Source organism: Poromitra crassiceps (genome assembly GCF_964638095.1).
Source record: "Poromitra crassiceps genome assembly, chromosome: 3".
In the NCBI taxonomy this organism is placed as follows: domain Eukaryota; kingdom Metazoa; phylum Chordata; class Actinopteri; order Beryciformes; family Melamphaidae; genus Poromitra; species Poromitra crassiceps.
This window is the reverse complement of record NC_139625.1, coordinates 60193885-60215431: the sequence shown is the minus strand read 5'-3', so window position 1 is coordinate 60215431 and position 21547 is coordinate 60193885. Positions and strand designations below refer to the sequence as shown.

Genomic DNA, 21547 nt, shown 5'->3' with positions numbered 1-21547 from the left:
ATTAATGTTCGGGAAGAGGCTTCTCTGTTCCACTGACATCTTCCCAGGAGACAGCCGAACCTTTCTCTCCGGTTCTTCCTCTAGTCTCTGCAAATTACTTTCACTTGTCAATTTGGAGCTGAGCTGATGAAGAGCCTGGTGGCTTGATTCAATATTTAAATCATCTACTGTTTTTTCCTGGTTTAACTTAGTCTCTGTTACGGTGCTGAGTTCATAGTAACTCTGTGTTTGTGGTGGCTCCTCTTCATGTCTTTGTGTGGACGTCTCAAAGTAGGTTTGTACTCCTGACTCATCCTCTGTAAAAATATCTGACGTGACCTTTGACTCCATGGCAAGTTCTGAACTCATTTTGAGAGTTTCTTGCCTTTGCTCCACTTTGTTCATGTCAGTCTCTGATGGAGTCTCGTGCAATCTTATTTCACTGCCACTATCTTGCCCCTCCGTCTCCATTCTTTCAAATGTCACCAATTTGTCCTTGCTTTCACTCTCAGGGATTGCTGATTTGCTAATTCCCTCTCTGTCTTCTGCAGTAAGGTGTGAGCATGGGTCACCCAATGTGGTCTGTTTTTCTACGAGAGCTTTGGACTCTACCAGCAAGTGGCTCTCAGGGGCCTCTTCTGTTCCCCCCGTTGTGTCTTGGTTGCCTGGCTGCTGAACTGCGGAGGTATCAGAGTGCTCTTTGTCTTGTATTGAAGGAGGGGGAGCCAAGACATGTTCTGCTCCTTCAGGTGCTGCTCTTTCGACTATGAGCATCTGATGTGGTGGTGCCACCTGGGGTTCATCTTCTTTCACAGCAGGCTCATAAGACGGTTTATCGATACATTCTTCTGGCTGCAGTATCTGGGCTGTGAGTTTGAAGGACACTGTACAGCTCTGTGCTGAGTAGTATTAGCTAATAGCTAATATAAATGCAGGCCATAATAGCGTTGCTTGCAGCATCCACACAAGCTAGCCAATACAGTCAAGCTGAGCCTTTCTGCACATAGATACAATAGCTCTCCATCAAGCAAAACACATAGCAGTGTCTTTTGTGGCAGGCCACAAGAGCATGGGGGGATCACAACGCAATATCTTTTGTGGCAGGCCACAAGAGCATGGGGGGTCACAGCGCCTAAATAGCGTGCAGAGTTGGAGTGGAATGAGGTGGATGACAAGAAAATCAACATACACAAATATGTTGAATTCCTATTGCAATAAACTTGTATTGACAAAAAAGGTTCAACCGTATGCCATTATTGTAAGATACTTTCTTTATATGGAATGAATTGTTATGTGTCATAACAGTGGCTACTGCAAATAAACAAATCTCAAATTTAGATTTTTTTCTTTTAGATTTTTTTTTTACCTTTTGAAGAACATATACAAGGAAATCCATGTGTTTTAATTTCTTGATTCAATTACTTTGATTTCCAATGAAAATATTTATTATAATAACCTTATACTATATACAGTACATGAATACTGTATCTATGTCCAATGTATGGGTGGATTGTAATGCCCAAAGTGTGGTATTAGTAACAATAGGAAAACAGATAATTATCCTTTACTTTGAGATGAAATGACAGCAACAGTGAAACTAAAAGCAAATGATAAGAGTAGAGACATTCAGGACTGGATCCATGAAGGGCCCATATTATGAGTGGGTGTATTCACAAAACCTTGCAACATAATTTTCCAACAAAAACCCAACAGCTAATCCTAGCAACACAGAGGGCTACAGTGCTTGACATTTCAGACAGTGACCTTTGCATTTGCAATGTAGCTGGCAATACATGGAGACATGATCAACCACAATTTGGTTGATCAGGGCAGTATCTAATGTCACTCCAATGAAAAAGCAAATGGTTATGCTTTGCATGAAAAAGCACAAATTCAATATGCTATGTAACATACTTTGCACATGGCAACTACAGAGATGAAAGCAGAAGCGTCAGCATCTCAGAGCAACAGAGCTGACGGGACAGCTTGGCAGCCGAGCCTGTGTTGCATTTTGTTAATCAACAGCAAAACACTTTGTGCCCATTTAGAGAGCACAGGAGAATCATGCAAAATAGCTAATGGACAGACAGACTCATGTGCGCACATATACGCACCAACACAGAGGAGTGTGCAGTTGCTCACACAGAGACATAGTACACACACGCACACACACGCACACAAACACACACACCTGCACACACACAAGTCCATAAAACCCACACACACACCTTCTTTCTGTGATGGGCTGTCCTGTTCAGCTTGATGACTTCCTCCATTGAGGACCTCAGGTATCTGGGCCTGCTGGCAGGCCAAAGCCTGGGGCTCTGTTACAAAATCTGCCTGCTCTAAGAGCAAGTCTCCTGGCTGCTCATATGTCACTTCCTCTTGGTAACTGTGGAGCTCCTCTGGAGCCTCCTCCTCATCCTCCTGCTGCTCCTCCACAGAGGGAGCAGTGACAACCTCTATTTTCTCTTCTTTAGGCAGGGGAAGGAGGAGAGACATGGATGAGACATGGAGGACAACATAGACTGGGGTTACATGGCTTACCTATGGTAAAAGACTTTCAGCTCTGATGGACATGATGACATATGAAATCAACAAACCTTCTAGCCTAGTATGGCTCAATAATCTAGTTTGAATGTAAGGTTCTGTATCTTAATGGAATTTGCAATTATTAACACCATGCGAGTGAATATTTGCTTCTGTTTGCCTTAGCAATCTTGCAAAAATAACAGATGTACCTTACTAATACTATACAATTGCTGTTGGGTTAAACTGATTTTTTTTTTTTACCCAGAGTAATTGTAAAGTGTATGCAATTATGGAGAGATATATGTGTCTTTATTCTGTGACTGAAAGTTTACATCCTGTAACCAAAGACTGTATCTATGAGAAAATAAATCCACTTTGTAATCAAAAAATAGATCCGTAAGCAAAAACATAGATTTGAAAACAAAACTATCAACAATCCAATCAAAGAAAAATTTAAAAAATAAAATAAAATAAATGTTTTTAGATTTTTCATTAATGTGAATTAAAAAAAGTTGCATGCAAACACAAACATTTTGTTCTCAACTCCAAAACATTTGTTTGCGAAACCATTACCTTTGCTTACAAAGCTCAACTTTTCTTTTGCGAAATTAAAAGTTTTGTTTGCAAAACCTGAGTTTTGCAAAACTTTTTCTGTTACAATAAGGGCGGGACCTACAGCAGAAACGCACGTCCCTATTGGCCAGTGTCAATCGGAGTGATAGCTTGGCAACATCCAAGCCGAGAGTATGTTCACACCAATGTTTTTATGTTGTTTTTATGTTTGGACCGGTGCATGTAACCTGACCAAACATAAAAACATTGGTGTGAACATACTCACGGCTTCAATCTGTGGTTATAACTGGCGCTGAAATGGCATGGAGATTCCTTCAGGAAATACTTCCGTTCAAGTGCCCGCCCTCCGCCTTGTCTCGTACTGGATTGGATGTTGCCAAGCTATCACTCCGATCGACACTGGCCAATAGGGACGTGCGTTACTTCTTTCTGCTGTAGAAAAAGTTTTGCAAAACTCAGGTTTTGCAAACAAAACTTTTCATTTCGCAAAAGAAAAGTTGGGCTTTGTAAGCAAAGGTAATGGTTTCGCAAACAAATGTTTTGGAGTTGAGAACAAAATGTTTGTGTTTGCATGCAACTTTTTTTAATTCACATTAATGAAAATTCTAAAAACATTTTTTTTATTATATTTTTACATTTTTCTTTATTGGATTGTTGATAGTTTTGTTTTCAAATCTATGTTTTTGCTTACGGATCTATTTTTTTTTATTACAAAGTGGATTTATTTTCTCACAGATACAGTCTTTGGTTACAGGATGTAAACTTTCAGTCACAGAATAAAGACACATATATCTCTCCATAAAAGCAATTACCCTGTATTTAATGTGTATAATCTATTAGAACTGCTTATGATACATTAATATATAATATGGAACAGATATATCAAATAATTTCTTTATATGGTAAATACGTCTGCGCATAAATAAAGGAAGATTTGTGCTGTGCTGTAATGTGATCAGAAAATAAAATAAAGGAGAGTAAAAAAGGTAATCCATGCACTGCATCTGTATAGTGCATGTTGGTGACTGCACATGCACAAAGAAAATGATTAGAGAAGAGAATGTGCTGGTTTGTGTGTGAAGAGCAAAGAGCTGAAAGCCAACCTGTGATTTCCTGCTGGAGGAAATTACAGGAGAAGTGACCACAGGGACAACAGAGGAGATGTTGAGAGGGAACAGGTGAAATGACCACAGGGACAACAGAGGAGATGTTGAGAGGGAACGGGTGAAGTGACCACAGGGACAACAGAGGAGATGTTGAGAGGGAACAGGTGAAGTGACCACAGGGACAACAGAGGAGATCTTGAGAGGGAACAGGTGAAGTGACCACAGGAACAACAGAGGAGATGTTGAGAGGGAACCGGTGAAGTGACCACAGGGACAACAGAGGAGATCTTGAGAGGGAACAGGTGAAGTGACCACAGGGACAACAGAGGAGATCTTGAGAGGGAACAGGTGAAGTGACCACAGGGACAACAGAGGAGATCTTGAGAGGGAACAGATGAAGTGACCACAGGAACAACAGAGGAGATGTTGAGAGGGAACAGATGAAGTGACCACAGGAACAACAGAGGAGATGTTGAGAGGGAACAGGTGAAATGACCACAGGAACAACAGAGGAGATGTTGAGAGGGAACCGGTGAAGTGACCACAGGAACAACAGAGGAGATGTTGAGAGGGAACCGGTGAAGTGACCACAGGAACAACAGAGGAGATCTTGAGAGGGAACAGATGAAGTGACCACAGGAACAACAGAGGAGATGTTGAGAGGGAACCGGTGAAGTGACCACAGGGACAACAGAGGAGATCTTGAGAGGGAACAGGTGAAGTGACCACAGGGACAACAGAGGAGATCTTGAGAGGGAACAGATGAAGTGACCACAGGGACAACAGAGGAGATGTAGAGAGGGAACAGCAGACTAATGGAAAGGAAAGCTCTAGTGTGGAAGGTTATTAACTATAAGAGGGGAGAAAGGATTTTCACATTTTCTTCTGTAGCACAGCCCAAGCACATACTGTAGGCTCATATAACAGACTGGCATATGCTTGAAAAGGAAGCATTCCTACTATAGTGTATAGACGCTGTTGCAGTTGCCGAACAAATATCCTATAGGGCTGGTGCAATCATGGAGGTCCACTTGAGAATTGGCTGTGTGCAATGCCGATAATATAAAACTACCAGATTAGAAAAGACAGACATACAAAATTATATTGGTGGTGTGGGTAGCCTATACTGTATTCACCTTATGTAGAAGAGACAGTCTGGCTTGAGAGATTCTGGCTTGAGAGACTAACAGGAAGTGTAAACACAATCTGAAGTTCCGATTGTGTTTACACTTCCTGTGACTCATAAACCTAGTCTGATGCATATGTGAGTCAAACTAGGTTTGACCAGGTGAGTCAGACTAGTTTGAGCAGGTAAAACAGCCGGCGTTTTGAACAGGAAGTCATGACACAATGCGTCAAGTGGGCGGGGCTACATTAAGCTGAATAGGCTGAATAAATAAAAGTGAACAGTCTGATTGATTAGGTATAGATTTCCAAATGTAGGTGATCTGTCTAATTTTTAGCTCTTGTTCAAAGAACTATGAGCTGTATCTTGAGCGGCTCAGTTGACCTGAACCAACAGTTTGTTTTTGAGACTGCTAATTTAGTAACCACCATAACTACTAGTAGCTACTACTAATGCCTCTATGTTACAAATTTGATGTGTTTACATGACTGGTTAGCTGACCAGATATTATGGATAGCTAACTAAGAAGCTGAGTTCCCAGTCAAAGCTAGCACAGAAATGAATGATGCAAAGGTGTAGGCTACTTTTAGAAATGCAGTCAACTATTCACAGCTACTGTTGCCCAAGAGCTGCAGGAGGACCTCCACTATGGCCACCAGAAGGTGTGTTATGTCACCTTAAAATCCTCTGTAAGGGGAAGAGTACAACAAGGCTACAACTCTTGCGCATAACTGAACAAGAGTCCCAAAGGAACACTGACTAACTAAACAAGAGCGTGAGTATAGGAGAGGACAGTGCTGCACATGCATTGCTGCAGATACCTTGAGGGTGCTGGGAACAACTGACATGCAAGGGGATCAACGACGCTGAGACAAAGCAAGGAGAGGCAAGAAGGAAGAGGAGCAGTTTTTCTCATCATGCGAGTGGCCCGGCCGGCACGTTTCAAGAAAGACGTCCCAGCTAGCATGCACGAGTTTGTGTGTTCAGTGTCTTCTTTCTTTACGACAGGTGTCAGTCTCCTAACGACTCACTCTGCTATGGTATAGAGCTAAACGTTCCTGTCCCTTCACTTTGCCACTCTCACCACCATTCACACTCATCCTGGATGGTCTGAGTGTGTGTGTGTGTGTGTGTGTGTGTGTGTGTGTGTGTGTGTGTGTGTGTGTGTGTGTGTGTGTGTGTGTGTGTGTGTACCTTGTGCCACAGGCCCGATCTGCTCAGCGGATGGAGAGGGGGGAGGGGAGGGTGGCAGATTGGCTGAGTCATCCACTGTGGAGGGAGAGAGAGACAGACACACCGGGAAGACAAGACATGGAGGGGAGGAAGGAAATGATTAACTAATAGAACGGCTGACCTTATCTCCGTGGGTGGCGGCGTAACGCCCTCTTGAGTTTGGAACAACGCTCACCGTGTGCATGTTTTTGCATGCGCCATGTTGTGAATGCACTGCGTTAAAAGGCTTTTAAAGATTTAATCCCTTGACCCTCTGCTGGCATTGAATTAATGGCTAGAGGGACCTTTTTACTGAGTCACAAGCACAGATTATGAGCCATGCAGATAGAGCAGCAGTTTACCACAGAGGGCCTTTAAGAAGACACACAAAATCACACACTTTGATATACTGATGTGTTATCGTGCCTCAGTAGTCCAAAACACATTGAGAAAGTCGTTAACTCGAATAGGTAGAAAAGACGGGTTCCACAGATGTACACATGCAAATGAATAGACAGATGTAGATGCATATACACAGTGCACACAAACATGCAAAGTTACCCAATTACACTCAGTTCTTCTGTACTTGGTGAGCAGAATGAATGTGGTAAAGCTGCACGCCATCAACCTGTAAGGCTGGGAGGCTGGTTTCTTATGTCAGACATACTCTATCAACATTTAAGGCTGGTTTCTTATGTCAGACATACTCTATCAACATGTAAGGCTGGTTTCTTATGTCAGACATACTCTATCAACATGTAAGTAAGGCTGGGAGGCTGGTTTCTTATGTCAGACATACTCTATCAACATGTAAGTAAGGCTGGGAGGCTGGTTTCTTATGTCAGACATACTCTATCAACATGTAAGTAAGGCTGGGAGGCTGGTTTCTTATGTCAGACATACTCTATCAACACGTAAGTAAGGCTGGGACGCTGGTTTCTTATGTCAGACATACTCTATCAACATGTAAGTAAGGCTGGGAGGCTGGTTTCTTATGTCAGACATACTCTATCAACATGTAAGTAAGGCTGGGAGGCTGGTTTCTTATGTCAGACATACTCTATCAACATGTAAGTAAGGCTGGGAGGCTGGTTTCTTATGTCAGACATACTCTATCAACATGTAAGTAAGGCTGTGAGGCTGGTTTCTTATGTCAGACATACTCTATCAACATGTAAGTAAGGCTGTGAGGCTGGTTTCTTATGTCAGACATACTCTATCAACATGTAAGGCTGGGAGGCTGGTTTCTTATGTCAGACATACTCTATCAACATGTAAGGCTGGGAGGCTGGTTTCTTATGTCAGACATACTCTATCAACATGTAAGGCTGGGAGGCTGGTTTCTTATGTCAGACATACTCTATCAACATGTAAGTAAGGCTGGGATGCTGGTTTCTTATGTCAGACATACTCTATCAACATGTAAGGCTGGTTTCTTATGTCAGACATACTCTATCAACATGTAAGTAAGGCTGGGAGGCTGGTTTCTTATGTCAGACATACTCTATCAACATGTAAGTAAGGCTGGGAGGCTGGTTTCTTATGTCAGACATACTCTATCAACACGTAAGTAAGGCTGGGACGCTGGTTTCTTATGTCAGACATACTCTATCAACATGTAAGTAAGGCTGGGAGGCTGGTTTCTTATGTCAGACATACTCTATCAACATGTAAGTAAGGCTGGGAGGCTGGTTTCTTATGTCAGACATACTCTATCAACATGTAAGTAAGGCTGGGAGGCTGGTTTCTTATGTCAGACATACTCTATCAACATGTAAGTAAGGCTGTGAGGCTGGTTTCTTATGTCAGACATACTCTATCAACATGTAAGGCTGGGAGGCTGGTTTCTTATGTCAGACATACTCTATCAACATGTAAGGCTGGGAGGCTGGTTTCTTATGTCAGACATACTCTATCAACATGTAAGTAAGGCTGGGATGCTGGTTTCTTATGTCAGACATACTCTATCAGCATGTAAGTAAGGCTGGGAGGCTGGTTTCTTATGTCAGACATACTCTATCAACACGTAAGTAAGGCTGGGACGCTGGTTTCTTATGTCAGACATACTCTATCAACATGCAAGTAAGGCTGCGAGGCTGGTTTCTTATGTCAGACATACTCTATCAACATGTAAGTAAGGCTGGGAGGCTGGTTTCTTATGTCAGACATACTCTATCAACATGTAAGTAAGGCTGGGAGGCTGGTTTCTTATGTCAGACATACTCTATCAACATGTAAGTAAGGCTGGGAGGCTGGTTTCTTATGTCAGACATACTCTATCAACATGTAAGTAAGGCTGGGAGGCTGGTTTCTTATGTCAGACATACTCTATCAACATGTAAGTAAGGCTGGGACGCTGGTTTCTTATGTCAGACATACTCTATCAACACGTAAGTAAGGCTGGGACGCTGGTTTCTTATGTCAGACATACTCTATCAACATGTAAGTAAGGCTGGGAGGCTGGTTTCTTATGTCAGACATACTCTATCAACATGTAAGTAAGGCTGGGAGGCTGGTTTCTTATGTCAGACATACTCTATCAACATGTAAGTAAGGCTGGGAGGCTGGTTTCTTATGTCAGACATACTCTATCAACATGTAAGTAAGGCTGTGAGGCTGGTTTCTTATGTCAGACATACTCTATCAACATGTAAGGCTGGGAGGCTGGTTTCTTATGTCAGACATACTCTATCAACATGTAAGGCTGGGAGGCTGGTTTCTTATGTCAGACATACTCTATCAACATGTAAGTAAGGCTGGGATGCTGGTTTCTTATGTCAGACATACTCTATCAGCATGTAAGTAAGGCTGGGAGGCTGGTTTCTTATGTCAGACATACTCTATCAACACGTAAGTAAGGCTGGGACGCTGGTTTCTTATGTCAGACATACTCTATCAACATGTAAGTAAGGCTGCGAGGCTGGTTTCTTATGTCAGACATACTCTATCAACATGTAAGTAAGGCTGGGAGGCTGGTTTCTTATGTCAGACATACTCTATCAACATGTAAGTAAGGCTGGGAGGCTGGTTTCTTATGTCAGACATACTCTATCAACATGTAAGTAAGGCTGGGACGCTGGTTTCTTATGTCAGACATACTCTATCAACATGTAAGTAAGGCTGGGAGGCTGGTTTCTTATGTCAGACATACTCTATCAACATGTAAGGCTGGGAGGCTGGTTTCTTATGTCAGACATACTCTATCAACATGTAAGTAAGGCTGGGAGGCTGGTTTCTTATGTCAGACATACTCTATCAACATGTAAGTAAGGCTGGGAGGCTGGTTTCTTATGTCAGACATACTCTATCAACATGTAAGGCTGGGAGGCTGGTTTCTTATGTCAGACATACTTTATCAACATGTAAGGCTGGGAGGCTGGTGGTTTCTTATGTCAGACATACTCTATCAACATGTAAGGCTGGTTTCTTATGTCAGACATACTCTATCAACATGTAAGGCTGGTTTCTTATGTCAGACATACCCTATCAACATGTAAGGCTGGGAGGCTGGTTTCTTATGTCAGACATACTCTATAAACATGTAAGGCTGGTTTCTTATGTCAGACATACTCTATCAACATGTAAGGCTGGGAGGCTGGTTTCTTATGTCAGACATACTCTATCAACATGTAAGTAAGGCTGTGAGGCTGGTTTCTTATGTCACAAATACAGTATACTCGATGTCCGTTGTATTCTGGAGTGCACAAAGCGCAAGATGCCATGCAGCCAGCATTTCTTCATTGTATACAAACAGGTTTATGCATCACATGAGAAATCTCCCATCCATCATTTTCAACTCTATGCTTGGTGACGATCCTGGGAGTAGTTTCTCCTAATCAGTCTGGTCCACAGCGGCCCAGAAGCCCTCCATACACCTTTCACTTTCTTAATTACTGGAGTGGTTGAACCCACAGGAGATCCACCATTGAGTGTCTCAAAGGATCACGGCCAAAGTCCTTCTGCCTTTGGTAGCACTGCTACAGAGGAGTCATGTTGAGAGTTAATTCAATCGTGAAGGTTGTTGGAATTTGTTCAAGTGCCTCTCGGGAATTGATTGCCCTTGCCTGGCACTGTGAAGCCAATCACATTACCCCAATAACTTCCGACCCTTCCCTTCTGGCGGTGTGCGGAGGTAGGCCAAAGCAGTCGCAATCAATTTCATTGACCCATGCAAGCACACACACATACCCGTGTCCTTACCTGCCGCCCCGGGGTGCGCAGCCGCCGCCCCGTGGTATCCATTCTCCCTGTAGGTCGAGCTGTAGGAGGAGTAGCCATTCTCGCCATTCTCCCGGCCGTTGGAGGCCCAGTGCTCCTCTGGCTGCTGACCGTCTGCCATGCCTGCCTGCTGGGACACCGGGATGGGGACGGGTCACCTGTCAGGCGGGGCGGGTGGATGTGGAGAGAGAGAGAGAGAGAGAGAGAGATGACGACACATGATGAAGGAGGAGGAGAAGAAGAGCAAGGAAGGGCGGAGTCAGAACACAGCGACGAGCAGACATTCCTCCCGGCACATGCTGCACACTGCATGGTGAAGTTCTCAAATCGCCCACCAGAGGGAGTAAGGCACCGCATCGTGTCTCCACTGGCTCAGGCAACTGGTCTTTGTGTCAGCATCCATGTGCTTAGAAGGCAGGGAAAGACTGAGAGAATATCTACTATGTCAGTGTCTCTTTGGTGAATGGTGATATTTCATTTTTTCTCACTGACTATGGCTGTCACTAGTGTAATTCTGCAGGCATTCAGTGACTCTGATGTGGTTCTGTCAGCTCAATGGGGTGAGAATGAATGGCACTACACGTGCCAGGGTTCATGGTTTCATTCCCACTGGGGGCACCCATACAAAGTGTTTTGGTTAAGAGTATCCACCAAATTGCATACATGTTATGTTGTACTGCTTAATAATGGAGTGTCAACCTAAAACGCAACCATGCACAAATGAGAACTAAAAACGTTTGGCTTTGAGTAGTATCAGAAAGGGTTTAATTCTCCAATAAAAGCCCTAAAGACAAAAATGTGAAGGTGCACTGCGGCAGGCAGCTGCGAAATGGTAAAAAAGGGGGAGTCAGCACACGCTTGTGAACACTACGTATCCCCTCACCACCGATAAGGAGGTTGTTACCATGGTAACCAGAACAGGTCTTTCGGGGGTCCGACAGATGGGTTTGACAGGCCTGCCCCTTTCGCAGACAAAAAAAAGAGACTGTACATGCACACTCGCACGCGCACGCGCACGCACACACACACACACACACACAGACACACACGCACAAGCATGGCACATATAACAGACACTACAGCTCCCATTATCTCTGATTGGCCACATTATAGCGCCACAAGACCCTATTCCACCATTACAATAACACTATGGAGTATGCACTATGAAGTATCTACAGACCAATCAAGCATGCATTCCACACAAAAGGGGCTTTTCTCCCTATAGAGGAAACACATAATGTCGCTTTTTAAACAGGATTAGTGGGGGGCCCTCCCTAACTAAATGGCATCATTATCTTTAAGCAGCTGCAGCTAATTCCATCATCACAAATCAACCAGTGATACTCTGTTTCCTTTGTCCCTCCTCCCTCCATCTCACTTTTATTTTTGTCTTCTAAACTATTCAGCTTTTCGACTGCCACACCCCTTTTCGATCTTCTAAGGATGAACCACTGCAAGTCTGGTACCCTTATCTAGTCTTGCTTCATGTGTTCCCTCTCTCTCCTTCCCTGTCTTTCTCCCTCTCTCTCTCTCTCTCTCTCTCTCTCTCTCTCTGTCTTCCTCTACATTTCTCTCTTCCCTTCCTCTGTGTTTTTTGTGTGCATCTCTCTCACTCCATCCATCTTTCCCTTAGGGTTAGACCCTAAGGTTTGGATTTCTTTGGCATGAAAATTAGGGATGCACGATATTGGATTTTTTGCCGATATCTGATATTTTCCTCTTTTGGCTGATTGCCCATGCCCGTGCCAATAACGATGGCAGATGCAGACATAATAAATACAATGCTTTTCAAAATGTACACATTCAGTGGGCAAAATAAGAAAACTACTTCAACTATTTTATTTATGTAACATTTTATTTCAAACAAAATTGTAAGATTCATCCCATTTAAACAGGTTTTAAAGGTCCTGAGTTCGATTCTCGCCTGGGACACTGTGGGCGCTGTGGTTGTGTTCCCCCCCATATCTTCAGTGCCTACTGCCCAGGTGGGGTATCTCGTCGTAAGGGCCTTTCTCTCTGTGTGGAGTTTGCATGTTCTCCGTGCTCCCCCAGGGGGTTCCTCCGTATATAACCCCCCCACTAAAAACATGCAGAAGATCAGATCGTCATCGTCATCCGACCAGTGACGACAACATCCGAAGTTGGTCCCCGGGCGCTGTACGAGAAAGCGACCACTGCTCCTGGCCTGCCCCCCGGATGTATTGTGGTGTTCGTGTGACAATAAAAGACGGGGCTTGTCCCGTTACGAGAGTTTTTACGAGAGAGAGAGTTTGGATGATGCTCTCCCTGGGTTAGGGTCATTTTATCGGCCTGTCATATCAGCAGAAATGTTCATTTCGGGCTGAAGCTGATGTTTCATTTTGAAGTCTTTATCGGCTGAACGATGACGGGGCCATATCATTGTGTATCCCTAACCATAATGGAGCTTGAATATTGGCACAGAGTGTCGGTTATCAGCTTCAATCCCAACATATCGGACCAGCCTTTGAAAGCCAATATCCGCCGAAGCTTCCTTTCCCGCTCTACTGTATCTCTCTGTCTGTCCCATTTGTCTCCCTCCCTCTGCCTCTTCTCCTTTTTATAAATCAGGCCTCCTACTCCATTCCTGCCCACATCTCTCTCTCTCTTCCCCCATCTCTCTCTCCACTCTCTCTCTCCCTGCGGGGGCCGGGTGTGGGCAGGTTCACAGTGATCGGGTCTCTCTCTCTCCCTGCGGGGCCGGGTGTGGGCAGGCTCACAGTGATGGGGTCTCTCCCTCTCCCTACGGGGGCCTGGTGTGGGCAAGCTCACAGTGATGGGGTCTCTCCCTCTCCCTACGGGGGCCGGGTGTGGGCAGGCTCACAGTGATGGGGTCTCTCTCTCTCCCTGCGGGGGCCGGGTGTGGGCAGGCTCACAGTGATGGGGTCTCTCTCTCTCCCTGCGAGGGGCGGTGTGGGCAGGCTCACAGTGATGGGGTCTATCTCTCTCCCTGCGAGGGGCGGTGTGGGCAGGCTCACAGTGATGGGGTCTCTCCCTCTCCCTGCGAGGGGCGGTGTGGGCAGGCTCACAGTGATGGGGCTAATGTTTGCCGCAGTGGGAAGATGTGAGCAGCAGAGAAAGGAGGGCTGAGGAGCAGACAGGGGAAATAAAATGAGAAATAGAGGAAGGAGAGAGACCTACAGACACTCAAAAGATACTGGGTCAACCTGTCTGAGAATGAAAAGCTCAGCTCCACGCTCCTCCCAGCTGTTGCTAAGGAAGAAAACTGCTGTGCTGACAGCCAAATTGGGGGAATCACTATGTGCTAAATGGGGTTTAGAATTGCATTGAGCTCCTTTCCCCCCCTTAATTTGGCGTATTATGCCACACTTGTCATTCACAAACTGTCACTGCGAGGGATTTGGTAAACATTCATTCATAACACAAGGTTTCTGTCTTCTCATTGGATAAAAAAAGACTTAATTAGACAAAGATCACCCTCACCAGTCCCATATGTTTAAACCCCCTTGGGTCCAAATTTGAATACATATTTTGCATTTTTATGGGGCTGAGGCATCTATAAAGAGGGTCTGTCAGTATGTCTGACTGTCCCACGAAAGAAAGAAAGAAAGACGGTCTCAGAAAGTGGGCAGGTCGCCAGTGATAACTGATGACATCACTGATTGTTTATTGTTTATTGTTTATTAAAAGGATCCCCATTAGCTGGACGCCTTGGCGTCGAGCTAGTCTTCCTGGGGTCCATGACAGACAAACATAGAACATTAAAACATTCAAATGATTAGTAAAATCATATCAATACATTAGAAACATTAGAAACATACATTAGAAACATAGCCTACATTAGAAACATCAATACTTTCATAACATTAAAATTACATTAACTGATGACATCACAGTTGTTCGGGTGACATCACTGATGACATCACTCACTGAATGATTTGTGACATCACTGATGATGATGTCACTGATAAACAGAACTGATAAACACAGAAGTCACAAATGAAGCACAGTGACAATGTCCAGTGAACTAATGTGACTTGATGATGTCACTTATGCTAGGACATTGTGACATCATCAGTGATGTCATAAATCACAACATTGTGACATCATCAGTGATGTCATAAATCATTCCATGCTGATGGTATATATTGGATGTTGGGAGTTGTCACAATATCCGTAAAGTTACGTTAAATTTGCAGTTACTGTAATCATTGTCGGCTTAGTAACACATTGATACTTATCAGGAACACTCACCTGAGCAATATGGCAGCTAATATTATCATCAGGGTACAGTCCCCAGATGGGATGAAGAAAATTCCTTCTACCAAGAGGGAGACTGCTGCTGTGTTTCTGAAGAAGGTGGCCAAAGAGTTTGGATTCAATTCCAATGGCTTCTCCATTTACCTGAACCGCAACAAGACTGGAGAGATCCTGTCCCAGAACAAGACCCTCAACCTGCTAAAGATCACGCATGGAGACATGCTGTTCCTGTATCCCTCCTCGGGATTCTCTGGAATGAACATGGACACGCCCACGCCACACTCATCTTGGTCACTACCCTCCACCTCATTATCATCCTCTTCATCCTCTTTGATTCATCGCTCTCCCTTAGCACCCCAAATCCAGGAGGATGAGATTGATCAGTACCTGGCCAAGCAGGATGGCAAAATCTACAGGAACAAAGATCCACAGCTATGTCGACATGGTGCCCTTGGAAAGTGTGTGCACTGTGTACCATTAGAGCCTTTTGACGAAGACTACCTGAGTCACCTAGACCCACCAGTCAAGCACATGTCATTCCACGCCTACATTCGCAAGCTGACCGGTGGATCTGATAAAGGGAAGTTTGCAGCCCTGGAGAACATCACCTGTAAGATCAAGTCAGGCTGTGAGGGCCACCCTCCTTGGCCAGAGGGGATCTGCACCAAGTGCCAGCCCAGTGCCATCACCCTCAACAGACAAAAATACAGACACGTGGACAACATCATGTTTGAGAACCACACCATTGCTGACCACTTCCTGGACTTCTGGAGGAAGACGGGTTTCCAGAGGATGGGCTATTTGTATGGCAGGTACATCGAGCACACAGACATCCCTCTGGGCATCAGAGCTGAGGTGGCTGCCATCTATGAGCCCCCACAGAATGCCACTCAAAACAGCCTGGAATTGCTGGAGGATCCCAAGGCTGCAGCTGTGGACCAAATCGCTGCCAAACTGGGCCTGTGCAAGGTGGGATGGATCTTCACTGACCTGGTCTCTGAGAATACAAAGATAGGTACTGTTCGCTACAGTAGAAACATAGACTCGTACTACCTAAGTGCGGAGGAGTGCATCACAGCTGGATACTTCCAGAATCGATATTCAAATCCCTGCAGACTCTCCAGAGATGGCCATTTTGGCTCCAAATTTGTGACCGTGGTGGCAACAGGCGGTCCACACCAACAGGTGCACTTTGAGGGCTACCAGGTGTCCAACCAGTGCATGGCTCTGGTGAGAGACGAGTGCCTACTGCCCTGTAGAGATGCCCCGGAGCTGGGCTACGCTAAAGAGTCCAGCCCCGAGCAGTACGTACCGGACGTCTTCTACAAGGATAAAGACACATTTGGAAATGAGGTCACATTTCTAGCCCGGCCTCTTCCTGTGGAGTACCTTATCATAGATATAACTACCACCTTCCCAAAGGACCCCCAGCACACCTTCTCCTCCACACAATGTTTCCCCATAGAGAATCGTGATGTCCTGGGAGAGACACAAGATTTCCACAGTTTAGCCACATACCTGTCCCAGTGCACCTCCGCCGTATTCCTGAATATCCTGTCAGACTTCCATCTACTCCTCTTCCTGTTCACTAATGAAGTCATGCCGCTGAGAGACAGCACTGGACACCTACTAGATGCAGTGAAGACCTCCAATGAAGACCTGGCGCATACTTGGAAGAAGTCCGAGCAATGGATCACCATCGAGCAGCTGTGCAGTATGGAGGGTGGTCAGCAATCAAGCTCTCTGGAGTATGGGGCCATGGGCGGAGGCCCCTCTGTCCCTGCCTCCTCCTCGGCCATGTGGTCCTGCCTCCACTGTACCTTCATGAACCAGCCTGGCACGGAGCAGTGTGAAATGTGCACATTGCCCCGCAGTCAAAGTCGTGGTCCTTTTCCAATCCCGCTCCCAGCCCCTCTCCCCCAGTTCCGCTAATCTTCTCCAGCCCTGCCCAGCCCCTCTCTTAACTCGTTAAAGTCCTCACCACGCCGGGACCAGCTGTGCGATTCGGATGCCCTCAGAGCTTCAGTCGCTCTGGGCCCCCGCCTCTGGAAATCTCTCCCACAAGACATCCGCAATATTGACTCTCCAGCTTCAAATGCATTCTCAAGACGCATCTTTTTGCCAGGCAGCTAGCTGGCTGCTGGCCTATACTGCTTATGTCTAAAGGAAGGAAGCTGACTGACAAAGCTGAGCAAGTATCCTAAATGCTCAATTGGATACTTGCTCAGGTTTGTTTTTCTAAGCAAGGCAAAGCAAGTTTAATTTGTATAGCACATTTCATACACAGAGGCAACTCAAAGTGCTTTACAAATGATGTCATCAGTGGCTGGCAGTGATGTCATCAGTCCTACCTGGCATATATACCTGTAGTGAATTCGCACTTCTTCTACCTGTTATTCTGTCTGATCCTTTCTGATCCTTTTTTTAAGTATTGTAAGTATTACAGTAAGTTTTTTATTCCTGCTCGGTTTGATTTGATGATTCTTGGTACATGCTCGATTTTAACTTTGCCTTGTAAGCTGTCCTTGAGTGCTTTGAAAGGCGCCCACAAATAAATGCATTATTATCATTATCGTTGCTATTGTTATTCTTATTACAGTATTATGCTCTTTTATCCCACCCCACCTCTTATATTAGCCTCTGTCCTTCCCATCTCCTGTGGCGTAGTAAATAAAGTAAAACTGATGACTTTTTGTATCCCTCTCACTGTGGCTCTCGCGAGTGTAAAGCATTTTGGCTGAAGCTCCTTCAACCCATGCCCCTCGAATAATCCCATCTTGGCTCAAATAAATATTGCTGTGACAGAACAACAAAATAAAATAAAATACAAATAAATTGGACGACTCTTGCTCATATCGCAGCCAATAAAGCCTGAACCTACAGAACATAGAGCATCTACCAAGGCCAAGCCACCGCACCTAATAACCATGGCATTATTAGACTGTCTTCTTGTCCTGTTGGCATGACTGTCCTGTTGGACTTGACATATTTGACTGTAGAATACTAAGAACCACTAACCTTGTAGTGTAAACTGGCTTAAGGAGAGAATGGTACCATTGTTGGCAAGTTAGTTGCACACTGTAAGAACCCGGACCCTTGTGAATCAATGCTGACAGCAGGACTCGTAGATGAAAACGTGCTGATATGGGTTTTGAATTGCACTAACCTCCTTTTCTATTCTGGCCTGGTCAGCAATAGTCAGCATTACTTGTCATTCACAAACAAAGCTCCTAAAAGGTATTTGACATAAATGTAGTTAATATTACATGTTTTCCCTCTGGTTACATTGAAAGTAAGATTTCCATGATTTGGGGGAAACAGTGATACCTACTATTATGTAATAATCCATAGCACAAAATCAGAAAATAAGGCTTTTAGAGTGTATATTCCAGTATAGGCTATTTTTATATATTGAATGATGGCCTTTTCGATGATTTTTCTTTTTTCTTTTTGTTTCTAAAATGGCTACAGTCATTTTATCATTACTTAAGATACTGAAGTAAATTTGGTAATTTTTCTCTGGGTGTCTGCTCCCCAGACCTTACTCTCCAGGGAGGGACATGTGCAGCTAACGTGATCTGACAAACCCCCCCCCCCCCCCCCCCCCCCTCTTGTCGCTCCCTCTTAGCTGTTTACCAGTTGTATTGTGTTAGACAGAGAGGGCTGCACAGCATCATCGTTCTCCACATAGCAACCCTAAAACAGCAAGAGTTTTTAATCACATATTGTGCACTGATGGAAGAAATCTTTTCATTTTTGTTTTTGTTTGGCCTGAGATGAGCCCAGGGCTAAAAACAAAGGATGATCACAGCTAGACAGTACACAACACTTTGACACTAACATAACACATGTAGGATCTGTCTATGCTTGGGAATAGCAAAGTCTGACAAAGTATAGCAAAAATCGAATATACTTTCTGTTTTGCTTTGTGTGTATGATGGAATAATTGCTATTATTGCTACTTTTATTGACTGTCAGTGTTTTGCTTTGGCAACAGACACTGAAGTATGTAATGCCAATTAAGCTCATTTGAATTTGAGTGATATGGCTGATCTTGCTAGTTTGAAACAGCCCACTAAGCAGTTCAGAAACCAAATTGGACCAACAATCACAATGAGACAGTATTACTAATTAGGCTGTCACATGACTCTTTCCACTACATTAAACGCTTCAGTATGTGAGGTTGCATACTCTTGGAAGGTTTCTTGATCATGCAAGGGTTAAACCAACAGCACTGTGAGTCAAAACAGGACTGTCACATCCTATCATGTCGGAGGCTGATGTCTTCATTTGAAAATGCCAGTGTCCTCTCTGTAAGAGATGAAGAGAGTGAGGAGGGATGGAGGGAGAGGGAGAGAGAGAGAGAGAGAGAGAGAGAGGGAGAGAGAGGGTGTGGCAGCAAGCCTGAGGCTCTCGCTTTTCTCCCTTCCTTCTGTCTTTCAACGCCGTCACCTTGTACTTTCACGCTCTCCCCCTCCTTCGCTCCACCTTCCAGTCCCAGTATCCCTCCTCCACCAACCCCACCCCAATCTCCTCCCCGACTGCACACCCTCCCTCCCCAATCTGGGTCAATCATCTCGCCTCCATGGAGCGCCGGTGCCGCTAACATCGGAATGTCACCATCCATTTAGGATGGAGGATGGAATCTCTGGCAGCCAATCTCAGTAGGCCAACCTGGCCTTAATCCTCTGTGTGAGTGGCTGAGTGTGTTTGAGAACCTTAGTATGCCCAGCTACAGAGTGAGTGTTTGTGTGTGTGTGTGTGTGTGTGTGTGTGTGTGTGTGTGTGTCTGTTTGTTAGTATGCCCAGCTACAGAGTGAGTGTGTGTGTGTGTGTGTGTGTGTGTGTGTGTGTGTGTGTGTGTGTGTCTGTTTGTTAGTATGCCCAGCTACAGAGTGAGTGTGCGTGTGTTCGTTTGTTAGTATGCCCAGCTACAGAGTGAGTGCGTGTGTGTTCGTCTGTTAGTATGCCCAGCTACAGAGTGAGTGTGCGTGTGTCTGTTTGTTAGTATGCCCAGCTACAGAGTGATTGTGCGTGTGTTCGTTTGTTAGTATGCCCAGCTACAGAGTGAGTGTGCGTGTGTGTGTGTGTGTTAAGATAATTCATTATAGAATAAAGGCTTTGCAACTGATGTTAGGGAGCTGTGAGATCCTCTTTCTCTCTCCTAGTCTATTGGGATTTATTTGAGCATCCATCAATGATCATCACTGTGAGCATCCATCACTCTCTGTCCCTTTGGCAAGGAGCCCCACAATTTAATTTGACATTTAGATTGACTGATGATGAAGGCAGCAGTAGAACAGACTTTAATTCTTAGATTACCGACATTATAAGCAGCCAAAGTGTCCTGTATGAGTCAGAGCCACAGTGCTGTCAGCCATGTAATTATTCCTGCGATGCTAAACTAATCTTGTTTGATAACTTAAAGACCCTGGAAACTGAAATTCAAAAAAACCTTCTAACTATGTAATTTAGGGTCTTATGTGAGTAATTATAAGCCTCAAAAAGTTTGAGACATTAGTTTCAATCTAAATCCTAAATATCGCCATTTCAATATTTAAAATTTTCCGTGAGGCAGCTTTGAATTGGGCGGTGCTGAACTGCTTCAAATTCCCATCCTAGTGACATCACTAGAAGGAGCCAATCAGTGAGCTTGCAGTTGTCCATTCAACAAAACCTCCATGCCCCCGCAGCCCGCTGGGACTCTGTCTGAATGGGGCCCATTCGTATGTGTATTCCCAGTAACTAGCCAAAGCCAGGAAGGACAATCAAACTCCACTCCACCGCACCTCTCCCCGTCGCCCCGCGATTTGGGAGCTGGTTCAATGCGACACGCCCAGACATTCCGCCAGGGCTGAAGGGATAATTCTTCCTCGTTTCTCCATGACTTTCAAACCTAAATTTATATACTTTGCAACGTTCATCATCATTCAAATTTGGCTGGTGGCTTATTAGCATAATGTTCCTGTGGAGCGAAGAACTCAAATGCATATTTATTTTGGGTTTCCAGGGTCTTTAACTGAACTTAACTGGCAAATTAGTAGTTTGAGAGACTGTCCCGTATCCAGAAAGTCACAAGTTTGAGCCCACAGTAGCCAATTGCGAGAAACCAAACCAACCTAGTTGCTCACTCACTGTAATAGGCAATGTACACCAGATGTGTTACGGCTGCATTGCGGATCCGGTAAAACTGCCGGATAGTTTCATAGTTTCATTAACCATCCATATATACGTCACAGCAACATCACGTGACGTCTCTGAAGAAGGCTGCAGGAAGCAAAGCAGTCGAAACTGTCAGGTATGACAAAAACAAAATAACGTCTTTTCACATGAAATATCTAATACTGTAAAACTAAGTCAGACGTCATGAACCTTTTTGGATTAGTTTCATAGTTTCATTTATAAAAATTTGACTAGGCAGGGTACAACAGTATACAAATTCTGTTTTTAAACAGTGATCCTGAAATGCGTCAAAACTTTGCAGTGATTAATCATCATAGATAATAGCTATGAATTTAGCAACATAAAGCCTGAAGGGCAATTTAAATAAGCAAAACAAGAT

The 21547-nt window shown here is 44.5% G+C and overlaps 1 protein-coding gene and 1 pseudogene across 2 annotated transcripts in view; one reads left to right on the top strand and one right to left on the bottom strand.

Moving 5' to 3' along the window:
* The window catches only part of LOC310773200 (uncharacterized protein), a gene marked incomplete at both ends in the record, with an annotated part of 36356 nt that extends 25489 nt beyond the window's left edge, over positions 1–10867 (bottom strand). Inside the window, 4 exons of the mRNA XM_083633098.1 lie at positions 592–845; positions 2208–2453; positions 6511–6585; positions 10729–10867. Coding sequence (XP_083489224.1) covers positions 592–845; positions 2208–2453; positions 6511–6585; positions 10729–10867 — 714 coding nt within the window. The remainder of the gene's footprint in view (positions 1–591; positions 846–2207; positions 2454–6510; positions 6586–10728) is intronic.
* Positions 10868–14988: 4121 nt separating this feature from the next.
* LOC310773198 (nuclear protein localization protein 4 homolog pseudogene) lies at positions 14989–16917 on the top strand (annotated as a pseudogene). Its single transcript has one exon. The product of its transcript is annotated as a nuclear protein localization protein 4 homolog pseudogene (transcript).
* Positions 16918–21547: the final 4630 nt, after the last annotated feature.